General features: G+C 44.2%; 2 protein-coding genes across 3 annotated transcripts; both read left to right on the top strand.

The window, feature by feature from the left end:
* Positions 1-1,587: 1,587 nt before the first annotated feature.
* Positions 1,588-5,523, top strand: LOC9272234 (probable disease resistance protein At5g63020). The gene is made up of 2 exons (XM_066305304.1): positions 1,588-2,252; positions 2,529-5,523. Exons 1-2 carry the CDS (start codon positions 1,620-1,622, stop codon positions 4,650-4,652), a joined length of 2,757 nt encoding a protein of 918 aa, XP_066161401.1. The 5' UTR covers positions 1,588-1,619; the 3' UTR covers positions 4,653-5,523.
* Positions 5,524-9,353: 3,830 nt separating this feature from the next.
* Positions 9,354-11,369, top strand: LOC4350755 (exocyst complex component EXO70C2). 2 transcript variants are annotated; one of them, XM_015760204.3, is made up of 2 exons: positions 9,354-10,617; positions 10,682-11,369. In XM_015760204.3, the coding sequence occupies exons 1-2, from the start codon at positions 9,419-9,421 to the stop codon at positions 10,782-10,784; spliced, it is 1,302 nt and encodes a 433-aa protein (XP_015615690.1). In that variant the 5' UTR covers positions 9,354-9,418; the 3' UTR covers positions 10,785-11,369. The 2 variants fall into 2 exon arrangements, with proteins under 2 accessions (XP_015615690.1, XP_015615689.1); XM_015760203.3 differs by having other exon boundaries at positions 9,354-11,369.
* The last annotated feature ends 2,337 nt before the right edge of the window (positions 11,370-13,706 follow it).

Raw genomic sequence — 13,706 nt, 5'->3', positions numbered from 1 at the left:
AACCAAACACATACGTAAGAAATTGTGGCATAACTAAAGTGTGGCGTAGTAAAGTGTGGCAAACAACCAAACAGCCCCCGAGTCCAGATCGGCTGTCCCCAAGGTGGAAGACGGCGCGACGCAGCATGGGGAGGAAGTGACGGCAGCAGCGGCAACGGCCGCGATACCATGTTTGCGAGATTGGATTTGCTTGACTTTGGTTTGGATTTTCTTGAGTTTCTTATGCTTGCTATATGTTGTGTAAAGAATGTGTCTAATTTGTGCCATTTTATCTTTCTTTTTTTTTTGTCAAAATGTGTCAAAATTTCTAGCAAAATTATGTCAAATTTTAAATCAAAATTTATCCATAGTATGTCAAAATTGCCACGCTTGTGGAAGTTTATCAAAATTGCTACTTGTACAAATGGAAGCAAATACACAAATGATAAAAAAAATAGTGTCAAATGTGCAATAGCATGTAAGGGCATGGATGTCTTTTTTGCCAAAGATTTAACACCGTCAACATGTCCACCCAAAATAGGGATAAACTTTGGATTTGTTTAAAAAAACAAGGGCAAAAATGAAATCCTAAAAAATAGGAGCAAAATCAATATTGTATATATCAAAACAGGAGCAGGAGCAAGAATGAAATTGCCCCTAATATTTTTGTTGGGTAAGGTTCATGTCTAGTGGGCTAGTGGGATGTGGCCCTAAGTTACACGGTTGGCCCTAAGGAATAAGCCCACTTTGACTTCCTTAACTATATATCGGCCCCCTCCCTCAACTATTAAAATCGATCAAATTTGACTCCCTTGACAGTTTTAGAGGACTATTTCACTAACGTGGTGTCTACGTGGCAATGTTGAGCTGATTCATGACATTGACGTGGCATTAGAATTAAAAACATGTACGTGGAATCCATTCGTCATTCACTAAAAATTATGGGGCCCACATGTCATCTGTGTCTTTCTTCCTCTCCCTTTCGGCCGTGAGCAACGGGTAAGATCTGGAGCGGCGGGCGGCGGTGGCCGGGAGCGAGAAGCTCGTCGTACCTCTGGCCGTACGCGTACTGCTCGAGGGAGAAGGGCAACAGTGTTCGACGTGTCGTTGGCCGGCGGCGCCCTTGGCATGGCGCCGTGCGGCAAGCGGAGGGGATCATTGAGGAGAAGAAGCTCCAACTTTCAACTATACTTTTAAAACTATTAATTTATATATTTTTAAAATGCTAATTACCATAATTAAGTTAATTAGACTAATTGCCGTAATTAGCGGCTAGGACGGTGTGAATGTAAAAGGGCATGTAACCTGAGTAGCACCCCAAGATCCTAAGTTCAAATCTACGTAGGAGCAAATTTCAAATTGTGTTATTTGAGGGCTAAGTTCCCTGTATGATAGACTAAATTCTTAATTTACAAAGACTACATATATCCGGTTGGATGAAGAGGCCGGATAAAAAATACCTTTCTCTATAAAGAAAAGAAAAACGGCGCCGATGGTACGTGCGCGCCTGCGCGAGTTACCCATCAAGCGCTAGCGCGCGCTAAATAGGAATCCCCAGTTGGGCATACACCGGAAATTAAAAGTGGAGAGCTGGCGGTTCCGTGGTTTGACTTTGGAGAAACCACGAAGGAGGCCTCTCCATGGCGACTCCATCTGACGCCGCGACGATCATATGGAGCACGGAGCTCGAGCTAGCTCCACTGATAGCAATGGTGAGGAACCGGGATTATTTCGCCGGCGCTCGATTCCACGTCCTCCGTGGCGCGTGCGAGCACCTGGCGCACGTCAGGGACTGCGTGCGCACGAGGGCCCGCGTGGCGGCGCGGCGGGGCAGGAGGCTGGCGACGGCGGCAGCCTGGACAGAGGAGGCGGAGATCTACCTCCTCCGGTTCGGCGAGCTGCGGAGCGCGCACGGCCGGATCCCCAGGCTCATCTTCTGGGATCTGCTCGGCTGCTACCGCGTCAGCAAGGTCGCGTCGCTGATGATGCCGCAGGTGAAGAGGCTGTGCGAAGAAGGGGGAAGGATCGTGCGCAGGAGCAAGCTGCCCCAACCGATGGAGATCTCCACGGGGTTCGCGAGCAGGGATCGTACCCTCCGGGCCGCGATCGAGAGGGTGAGGACGATCCAACCCAACGGCATCGTCGCGATCTGGGGCCGCGCCGGCTTGGGGAAGACTTACCTACTCAAGCTCGTTGAGGAGTACTTCTCCCGAGATGACACCTTCGATCTCGTGCTGCGAATCGCCTCTCCGAGAGATTCCTCCGTAGCCAAGGTACTATCTATACATGCATACTGATTTATTGCGAGTAGTATAACACTAGGATATTCAGTTTTTTTTTTGAGAGGTAGGATATTCAGTTGAGGTATTTACAAAATGAAGAGAAATAGCACATCTACAAATATATAATTTTTTTTAGCAAATGTATGATACTTTGCACTGGATATGTTGTTGACAACCATTGCATGGACAGATATAAACAATTTGGCCCTTTCATTCCATATCCATCATAAGATGCATTTCTAGCATGTAACTCTTGGCCACTTTCAGGTTCAAAGTGAAATTGCCAAGAAACTCATGTTGGCTAACTGTGACGGCATGCAACATAGAGCAAGAATTTTCGACTTCTTGAAGGAGAGAAATTTCCTTTTATTGCTTGACTGTGTATGGCAGAGACTGGATCTAGAAGAAGTTGGGATTCCATCACTTGACTTGGTTGGAAGCTGCTACAACCGAAGAGTGGTTTTCACGGCATGCTCTAGCCATGTCTGTGATCAAATGAATGTGGAAGTGGAGAACAGAATTGAGGTTCACTGTCTTGATCATACAGAATCATGGGAAATTTTCAAGCAGAATGCTGATCTTGATTACTTGGGCCATAAGCATGTGTACCTGCCAAGAAATATTTCCGCGGAATTGCTTGGTTCACCTTTGGAGCTGGTAACAATTGGAAAGGCCATGCACAATAAGAAGGATGCAATATATTGGCAAAATGCCCTTCATTATCTGACTGAATCATGCCTTCGTGACACTCAATGGTCAGGTAGTGAAGAGGCAACATTTTTCAGATTAAAACTTGCGTATGACAGCTTGACAGGAATTCTGAAAGATTGCTTTAAGTTGTGTTCTTTATGGCCAGAGGGCCATATATTTAATCAACGGAAATTAGTAGACTTCTGGATAGGGTCAGGATTAATACAAGGGGATGACATTGAAGCGTCTTACAACGAAGGTTTCTCTCATATTACCACCTTGCAAGAATTTTGCCTTTTAGAGCCAGCAGAAGATGGAGAGGCAGTGCAAATGCAATCTACAATCCGTGATTTTGCCTTATGGGTTGTACACAGTCAAGGCGAGGACAAGAACAAATGGAGAATCCAAACCAAAGAGAATTGGGGATTGGCAGAGCAAGTTCTATTAGTGGGGCTTAAAATTACAGAACTGCCTCGTATTCCTAGCAATCAAAAAACCCTTGAAGTCTTGATACTCCAGCACAATTATTTGGAAGACGGTTCTTTCGGGAACTTCCCCTCGTTGCTTTCACTGCAGTACCTAGATCTCTCTTTTAATAAATTGTCCAATATACCTGTAGAGATTTGCATGCAGGTCAACCTAAGATATCTGAATTTGTCAAATAACAGAATAAAAACGGTACCAGTGGAGTTAGGCTGTCTTACCAGACTGAGGCACTTGCATCTTCGGAATAATCCAAATCTAGTTATTCCAAATGGTATACTACCAAAACTCCAGAATTTGGAGGTGCTGGATGTTTGCTCATTTAATTTACTGCAGTGCTCATCCTATGAGGCGCCAATTAATGAGCTTGTGCGTATGGATAAATTGCAGTCCCTTGGAATTACTGTTCGTTCAGAAACCTCGTTTCAAGGGATTAGTAAGACAACCTTACCAATACGGTCCCTCTCTATTGTCATTTATAACCATGAAGATGGGTATGAGACTCATGTATCTTCTGAAAATTCTTGTATCAATCCTGAAAGACAAACAAACCTGTTTGAACTTGGTATTTACACAAGACAAAAGACTATTGTGCTTGACAGCATTCATTCAATGTGGAATGTTCAGCATGTTGAGAAAGCATACCTCCATGGTTATTTCGTTGATAGGATCATATGCCAGAAGCTGCACACTGGAGATATTTTTGCAAAACTCAGACGTTTGGATATAGTACGGTGTTCAAGATTGAATCATATTTCATGGATTATTCATCTCCCGCTTCTAGAGGATTTGCTGCTATTTTCATGTTCAACATTGCACCAGATTATTGCTACTGCACAAGATGGTGTCGTTAAGACAAATCAGGAAAAGGAAAATCCATCAGTTAATAATACATTCCCCAGTCTTAAAAGGATGACACTGATCGAAGCTGGTGCATTGGTTAGGATCTGCAGCCCGTTCTTCTCATTTCCTTCTCTGGAATGCCTTCAGATCTCTGCATGCCCTTTGTTGAATAAACTTCCCTTTCTTACCGTTCCGAGCAAACTGAAATGTATACGCGGTGAGAATGAATGGTGGGATGGTTTGGAATGGGAAGACCAAGATCTTGAACCTTCACTTGAACTTTACTTTCATGGCCTCTCTGCTGAAGATCAACTATCTGAATTGTATCTTTTCAATAGCCTGGAAGTGGAATGGGCTAGTATCTTTACCCCTTGATGAAAGAAGCAACTGCTGGTGGTGACAATGCATCTTCATCTACACATGCTGCGAAACCAGCGAGCGAACCTTCCAAAACGAGGCCCACAACACCAACGATATCTTGCTTTGCATCAGGCCATTCCCAATCCAATGACTAGGATGGTGTCCATAACATTAAATAAGATGCCACATAGGATGAAAAATTATGTGGCAAGTGAATAAATGAGGAAAGAGAAGGAAACCATGTCTTGCATGAGACATGGTTTCTACACAATATCCAAGACATCATGTGAGATAAGAAGCATTAAATTTAAGTATGGAATAGTAGTGTTTACATTGGAAGAGGAGTGTCTAGTACTAGTTTCTTAATGATGTGGAGTTTGTGAAAACCATGTCTAGTGTTTTTGGTTGGGAATGGCCTCAACGATGGTAACCTAAACAGTTTGTTTTCCCAAAGCCGTACTTCATAGGATCTCTGATCACATAACTTCAATTAGGTTACCGGCTGTGGGTAACTCAAGACTATACAGTGACACCCACTATAGATGATTTTGAAAAGGAAAGTGAAAGGAACAAAGAAGAAGGGGATGAGAAGGATGGTGAGTGGGCCCGACTAGAACCAATGGCGTTAGACAACAGGAGTGGTGATCTGCCTACTTTTGGGGGGCATTTAACCATTTGCCATTTTTAGCATGTACAAACATCAATGTGGAGCAAACCATTTAGAATTTCTCTAGCAGATTGAGTAAATTTTACAAAATCCTAGGTATTAGGGCATCCATTACATAAAACCCTAGTTATTGTGATTTGTTTCACGAAATCACATGTTTTGAGTCAAAATGTTTCAAGAAACCTCATATTCATATAGACTACTTATATTTTATTATTACATAAGATTGTTTTTTTCATCAATTCACATTAGTTGGCTAAAAGGACATACTCTTCTCGTCTACTTTATTTTTTTCTCAATTTTGCGCCGAAAAAGCTTAACATAATACCGGCTGATTATAATATAATAATAGGTTAAGTATACACATAAATGATCAAAACATGATTAACAACACTTGTTAAAAAGCAACTAACGTTATATATGTACTAAAAAGTATCTCATACATTCTTTTTACAATTATTATAGATAAATATATTAGTCAAATAAACGATGTAAATTTATACCTGGGGTTTTATAAAACATTTTACTCTAAAACCTGGGGTTTCATGAAACAAATTACAAAACCCAGGGTTTTGTGTTACAGAAGCCGTAAAATACAAGGTTTTGTGAAATTTACTCGAAAATAACAACCTACCTGGGTCTCCCTTTTCACACAAGGAAACTAAGAAAAAATGACTTTGTACCTCTCCTTGAAAAGATTTTCTCTAGAATACCAGGTTGGAAAGGTTGGTTTCTGCTGCACATGAAACTCTGGTCAAGTCACTCCTATCTTCAATTCCATCCTACCAGATGACAACCTTGCTAATCCCTCAATGGGTCATCAAGAAAATTGACAGGAACAGAAGAGCCTTTCTATGGAAAGGAACTGAACCTGATAATACTCACCCAGGAACAAGCCTTGTGAACTGGCAAACAAGCAAATGCACTAGGGGTTGGGAGCTTCCGGATCTGGATCGAGAGGCAGTGTGACGAAAGAGCTGGTCAGACAGATGGAATTCGATGAGTCCAAACTACGTACTAAGATCGACCAAGTATGGTTATTGGGGCGGTAGGACTCGTCAAGCACCAGACGATAGAAGCTTCAATTCAGATCCCCCACATGTCAGTTTGTAGTAATGCAGAGGACCCTCACTCTAGAAGCTTAGTCTTTCCGTTTTTCCGTTTTTCTTTTTTTTTATTTGGTTGTTACTCTATTATAAAACCCAGAATCTAAGTATTTCTGTAACCATCAGCTGTGTATATCCACTCATGGATGATATAAGTGCCTAATTTCTATCCAATATGTGAAAAAAGAGAGACTAAGGGAGGAAACATTTTTTATTTTGTTGTTTCTTAGTTACGAAACCTAGAATCTTAACCTTCGGCTATGTATCCTTAGCTAGCTATGGATACAAATGCAAAATTTTTATCCATTATGTAAAAGAATAGGAGAGCCAAAGTGAGGAAACATTTTTTTTATTTTGTTGTTTTCTAGTTATGAGACCTAGAATCTAAGTATGTAACTTTCGGCTACGTACGTATATGGATATAAATGCCAAATTTCTATCCATTATGTAAAGAAGAAGAGAGACAAAGGGACAAAATACACAAGCATGGAGCATAGCAAGTCGACCTCAGCGGGGGACGGCACTAGGCTGGGTGGCTAGGGAATCCCTTAAGCCCTAGCCAACACAGGATCTTATCGGCCACCGTTGCAAAGGAAGCCCTTTCTAACACGATGATCTCACGAGCGACAACACTACGACCCCCCGCTCACACTCCGTGCTGCAGGCTGAGGTCTATCACATTCTCCATGCTTCCCCTCCAATTTCGAGAGGATCTCCGTAATCCGTTGCACCTGCGCTGCTTCTTGCCATATAGAACAATTACTCTTCCAGCATCCCCACCCTCACCTACCATAGGGGTTCTAAACTCTTGAGGGGATATTTCCTGATTGCTTACATGTTATTTAAATAGTTATTTTTTTAAAAAAAATCAACAAGATAGATTAATATATGATAAATCACTCCACAAACATGCAAAGCCAAATTTAACTTCTACTAGTTGCAATAGAAAAACAAATTAAACTATAGCTAGCTAATATATATTCACAGTTAAATTTGTTTTTTTCATTGCGACTTATAGAAGTTAAATTTTAAGTTATATGTTTGTGAAGTGATCTATCCACTACTACAGAAAACACAAATAGGTGCCGGTTTTCCCAATCGGCACCACGGAGGCAGCACTAATATGAAAAGAAATAGGTGCCGGTTTAAGAACAAACACCTTTGAGGTTCCCTGAATAAAAAAAAATCTGGCTCGATGACGAGCCGATGCATTGAGCCGAGCAGTCCCTCCTCCCACATCCATCCACACCACAGCAAGAACGAGCATATCATCATCTATCCATCACATATCCAATCCACAGATGGACTCATCCACATATCAATCCATTCATCCACAACACAAATTTTGACACTTAAATTCATCCTGGATCTTGGCAATAAAAAAAAATCCATAGATGGATTCATCCACATATCAATCTATTCATCCACAACACAAATTTTGATACTCAAAATTCATCCCAGATCTTGGCAATAAAAAAAAAGAATCCACCTCTCTGTCGTTGTCCCGCCATCGTTGTCGTCGCATGGTCGCGTAGCCGCCGCCGTAGTCGTCATCTTCGAGTCATCACGCCGCCTCCCCTCGGCGAGCCCACCACCTGCATCCGCGAGCCCCGCCGCCCCTGTCGCAGCCTCCCCTCCCGCCGGATCTAGCAGAGGGGAGGGCTCCTCCACCTGCCGCTGCCGCCTCCCCTCCCGCCAGATCTGGCGAAAGGGAGGGCTCCTCCAACTGCCGCCGCCGCCTCCCCTCCTGCCAGATCTGGCAAAAGGGAGGGCTCCTCCAACTGCTATCGCCGTCGCGTCTCCTCCGCGAGCCCGACGCCTACCGTGGCCTACCACCGCAGAGCCGGTGGGAGGATGAGAAGAAGAGATAAGGGAGGAGGAGAATAAGATATAAGGGAGAGAGACAGTGGGAGAGAGCCGGTGGGAGGAGGAGAAGAAGAAAAGATAAGGGAGAGAGATTCACAATATCGAGAGAGATAAAAAGACGCCCACCCGGCCGGCTTGTCTCCACCTGGCTCGGCTCGTTTTAAGATGTGTCGGTTTTCTAAAGAAACCAGCAGTGCGGCACCTTTAATAAATTAAAGGTTTTTTTTCAAAAAACCAGCATCTATAGTATAGGTGTCGGTTTTTCTTTAGAACCGATGCCTATAGTTATATAAAAATGCCGGCCTTTTTTGTGTTTTTAGCCCATAGAGGAGGGAAAAGGCCTATAGGTGCTGGTTTTAGTATTTCCAGTACCTATAGTGATGGCATCTATATGATGTTCATATACTAATCTATCTTGTTGATTTTTTTTATTTTTTCCATAACTATTTGGATGAGATACAAAGTTTAGAATCCACTCCCCTATGATGCCCTCAAGCCATGCCAATGGCATCGTAGATGACCTCCTATCCCTAGATCGACGCTTCCAACTGTGACCAAGCAGATGGAACACCGCCACTGCAACTAGCTACCAGATCTCAACCAAGGTCTCCAAGTCTCAAGGTACGGATGTAAGTGCGCTGTCGCACTACCCATATAAAAACCCGTGTTTTAGTTTATTTAATATAAAATTTAAAAGAAAAAACGGAAAAGAAAGCCCACTCGCCCCAGCTGCGCTTGCATACCTACCTCGAGGCGTCCCTCGCGTCCAGGTCAAGTCCCCCTTCCATGCCCTCGTCTAAGGAGTGGACGACGGACGTCACGAAACGGCATGTGTGCCAGTCGTTTTTGGTTGATCGGATCACGCGGACGGACGAAACAGCGTGACATTACATTTTTTTCTCTCTTGTTTTTCGGCGGCTGCCGCGTCTTCTTCTTGCTCCTCTGGTAAGGTGTACTACCTCACATGCCTAATGAGAGGAAAATATAGAAGAGCGCGTTGACACCGTTGACTTTGGATTTTCCGTCTCCTTCCTCCGAAGTGCAGAGAAGAAAAGGAGGAGCTGAGCTGAGCTGATTGCTTGATTCCTCGCTCGTTCAATCTACTCTAATCTATCTCTATAGGAAGGGAAACCCAAACCATAATGCAAAGCCGTCTCGCAGAGGAGTTGCGAGCGCTGAAGTTCGACCGTGTTTGGCGGCCAAGTCCTCATCGCTCGGAATCGGATGGCGGCAGCTGCAGCTACCGCAACTCGATCCAGCGGGTCGTCACCGCGTCCGTTGCCGCCGCGTCCACCAGCAGCACCACCCTCGTCTTCCCGTCGAGTGGCTCGGTCACGAGCTCGTCTTCGGCATCCTTTACCTCCTCCGCTCCCGGCTCGGAGGCGCACGGTACTCCAAGCTCCGGGCCCGAGAGCTACAGGTTGCTGCGCGGGGAGGCGTTCCGGGGCCTCAGCGAGATCGCGAGTCATATGGTCAGCGACAGGTACACCGAGAGGCTAATAACGGAGTTCTCCCGGCCGCGGCTGGGGAGCGGCAGCGGCGGCGGCGGCGGCGGCGACGAGATACTGCAGACCTGGTTCTCCGACCTTGGCGTTGACTGGGTTCTCAGAGTCGACGAGATGAACCTGCAGGAGAAGCCATGGAGCGGCGTGGAGGAGATGATCAAGGGGTGGCTCGCCGCGCTCACCGTCATGGCGGAAGCCCTCCGTCTGACGAAGGCCACCCTCAGCAGCGGCGATGGCGACTCCGGCGGTGTCATTCCGGTGCTTCCGATCGAGAAGTACAGGCCACAGATATCTGCACCGGCGTGGATCGACGACGACCACGCCGGTGTTACATTACATGATGTAAGTCCTGGCTCTGGCTCGTCGAATCTCGACCAAGAAAGCTCAGATCCGGCTCCAAACACGAGCAGGAGCAGGAGCATTGCCATTGCTACGGTCAAGCAAGCTATAACAGCGTATTCCCAAGCGGCGTCATCGAGGTCCTACAGGTACGACCAGCACGGAGCTGCAGGGCCTGAATTCCAATTCGCGCTCTTCGCCAAGGCAAGCCTGGTGAAGATGATGTGCTTCCCGGACGCTATCGCCGCGCTGAGCAGATCGCCGGAGAAGATCCTCCGCGTGATCGACATGTACGCGGTGGTCTCGGGCGTCTCCCCGAGCCTCCTGGCGCTGCTCCCCGGAGCGACCAAATGGTTGGTTTCCGAGAGGATCACGGCCGTGCTCAAGACGCTGAGCGGCATGATGAGGGGCATACTCCATGATCTGGAGAGTCTGATCCGAGAGGAGGATTCGTGGCGGACGACGGCGCAGGGGAACGACATCCACCCGGTCAATCAGTACGTGCTCAACTACATCAACCTGCTGCTTGAGAATCGCGACGTGCTGAACCCGGTGCTGCAGAATCGCGACGTGCTGGTCCAGGAGGGCGAGGACGACGACGGCGACGACGAGCTGTTCTCCATCGGGGAGCTATACCAGCTCGCGGAGGAGAAATCGTCGCTGACGAGCACCGTCGCCAGGCTGATCAACTCGGTGGACGCCATGATCGAGGACAGGTCCAAGATGTACGCAGCCGCCGGCGGGCGGATGCACATCTTCCTGCTCAACAACGACCACTTCATACTGCAGCAGGCGGAGCCTTCGTTGCAGTCGTTCATGGGCGCCTACTGGTACGCAAAGCGGAAGCAGCGGGTCGATCGGCGCATCAAGGAGTACCTCGATCTGTCCTGGGGAAATGTCGTCTCGTGCCTGGGGTACGCAGGGCAGAGCCGCAGGAGGTCGTCGCTTTTCCGTAGTGTCTCGGCGCTGGTGGAGTTCAACTCCTTGTTGCAGATAACCTACCACACGGAGAAGCTCTGGAAGATCAATAGCCCTCAGCTGCGAACCGTGCTGCGCAATTCGGTGTGCGGGAAGGTAATCTCTGCTTACCGAGCCTACCTGGAGACTCAGGGACAGGGCGGCCAGTTAGGAACATCAGCCACGTATACCCCCGAGGATCTGGAAGATATGTTGCAAAATCTATTCGAAGGGTGAACCTTTCTTTTCCATATATATGGAGTTTTGATGATGTTTTTCTTCGGCGAGTGCATGATGTGCGCGGAACCCATGACCCAAAGCCAACACGGACATGATAGTACTCCCTCCGTTTTAAAATATTTGACACCGTTGACTTTTTAGTACGTGTTTGACCATTCGTCTTATTAAAAAAATTTAAGTAATTATTTATTCTTTTCATATCATTTGATTCATTGTTAAATATACTTTCATGTATACATATAATTTTACATATTTTATAATTTTTTTTAATAAGACGAATGGTCAAACATGTGTTAAAAATTCAACGGTGTCAAACATTTTAAAAGTATCTTCGCGTTGTTTTGCTACTTTACTTGTTTTAATCAATCATTTAAATGTTCTTCTCAACCTTACTACAACGCACCACCGTTTTCTGTCTTCATTGAGGACGGTTTTGTGCCACGCTGGCACGCAGACGAGGCGTTATCACTGACTCATCACAAGATAGGCAGTAAATTAACCGCCCGGCCGTGTCCCCTTCTCCGTTTGACTGGTCAATGCATTCTGTACCTCCCCACTTCCGATCCGTAACCTTAAAGCAAGTTTAATTTTATAGCCAACCTCTAGCTCTAAAAATTAACACATCGTTTATAGCTAATCTAATAAGTTACCCATACAACGGATGAAAGTGGGCTATTTGGGTATGCGTGCCGTCAGCTCATCTAAAGCAAATAAAGATAGCACCAACAGAGGTTGACAGCGACGGCACACTAGAGGCGGCGGCCACTAGACGACTTCTACTCACCAAATCTAACCGTTCAGAAGAGTACGTATATTGAGAAGCAGAGGTGTGCCGACATCATTTATTTTTCTTTTCTTTTTGGTTGAGTGTTCTCCTCCTTGTCGAGATGTGAGTTTAAGTGCTTTTTTTTTTTCTGTATATATTCTTCGTGTACATAGGGGCCGGATTAATGAAAGCCCACTGTCTAAAAAAAATTATACTCGCTAGTGCGTAGTATTGTAGTACTCCATCTGTTTCAAAATATTTGACACCGTTGATTTTTTAGCACATGTTTGACCGTTCGTCTTATTAAAAAAGTTGTGAAATATGTAAAACTACATGTGTACATGAAAGTATATTTAACAATGAATCAAATGATATGAAAAGAATAAATAATTACTTAAATTTTTTAAATAAGATGAATGGTCAAACACATACTAAAAAGTCAATGGTGTCAAATATTTTGAAACGGAGGAATACTATTTTAGCTGGGATTATGGTCTGGTTGGAGTTAGATTCCCTTGGATATGCTGTAGTAATTGATTACTCTAAAGTCACCTTTAATATATATATTAGCCTCGGGAGTGATTATTATTCGAGTGGTTTTGCGATTATGAGTTTTTTTTTATGTGCAAGTTGACTACCTTTTGTGCATACAGATCAGTAGATGGATCCATCCACTGGACAAGATGGGTGTTCGGTTTCATTTCATGGGAGATTTTTTTATGATGGAAAGAAGGTGTATTACCCTTAGTGGGTTATATGTGTATGATGTGGAGAAACTAATAACACCACCATATGTGACTGAGTGAAGGGTATTAGAATCTAAGAACAAAAATGTGTCGCAATGATGCAATGGTTATGGTAACAGGTGTTCCAGTTTTGGTGAAAAGAAAGAACCAAATTTTTCCAAGACTTCATAAGAATTTCTCTAATTGGTTTGCTTTACTCCTTATTGGTTTTGCTATTTATTGTTTTATTTTATGCAAGTATTATTTTTAAGTTCAAATGTCGTGAGATGATAAATAATGACATTGTTACACCTTAGGTGTCAACTTTTAAAAAAAAATCAATCACCTTTTATGTAAGCAGCCAAGATAGATATATTTTCTCGTTGTTTATTAATGGATAGATTGGGCGTGGGACGTAAGGCTACGCTAAATTCAATGGTCTCTTAGAGTCCCATTGTTTTACAGAGTGTGAGTAACACCCATTTGGGATCGATTGAAGCAGCCCAGCAGAGCACAAATGGCTAAATATAACTAAAGATGCATCATTACTTATGGGATGTAATTTTTATAATGCTTCCCTAATTCATTCGTCTTGCTTTTATTATTTGAGCATATTTTCTTAGGAAAATCATGAACCAATTGTATTGTTTGGTCTACCTAAAGACATTGGATTTTTTTTTATGTTATGGTTTGTGCTATTCATATTTGAGTTAGTTCTTTATTTTCCACATGGTGAACCCTGCACCCTGGTGTAAGCAAAACACAAAATCTAAGTGCACCTGTCCTGGAACCAACGGTGAAACTATATATACATATTTGAAGAATGATGTATAATAACACAATATATGTTGTTAATATTTTAAGTATTTAATTTATTTAGATGGCATGCAAACTTGTA

This window comes from Oryza sativa, chromosome 11 (genome assembly GCF_034140825.1).
Source record: "Oryza sativa Japonica Group chromosome 11, ASM3414082v1".
NCBI lineage: Eukaryota > Viridiplantae > Streptophyta > Magnoliopsida > Poales > Poaceae > Oryza > Oryza sativa.
This window is presented reverse-complemented; position numbering and strand designations above follow the sequence as displayed.

Excerpts from the sequence above, each read along its gene's own strand:
- LOC4350755 (XM_015760203.3), top strand. The coding sequence starts at position 9,419 with ATGCAAAGCCGTCTCGCAGAGGAGTTGCGAGCGCTGAAGTTCGACCGT.
- LOC9272234 (XM_066305304.1), top strand. The coding sequence starts at position 1,620 with ATGGCGACTCCATCTGACGCCGCGACGATCATATGGAGCACGGAGCTC. Across the intron at positions 2,253-2,528 it reads GAGATTCCTCCGTAGCCAAG|GTTCAAAGTGAAATTGCCAA; the intron begins GTACTATCTATA and ends GGCCACTTTCAG.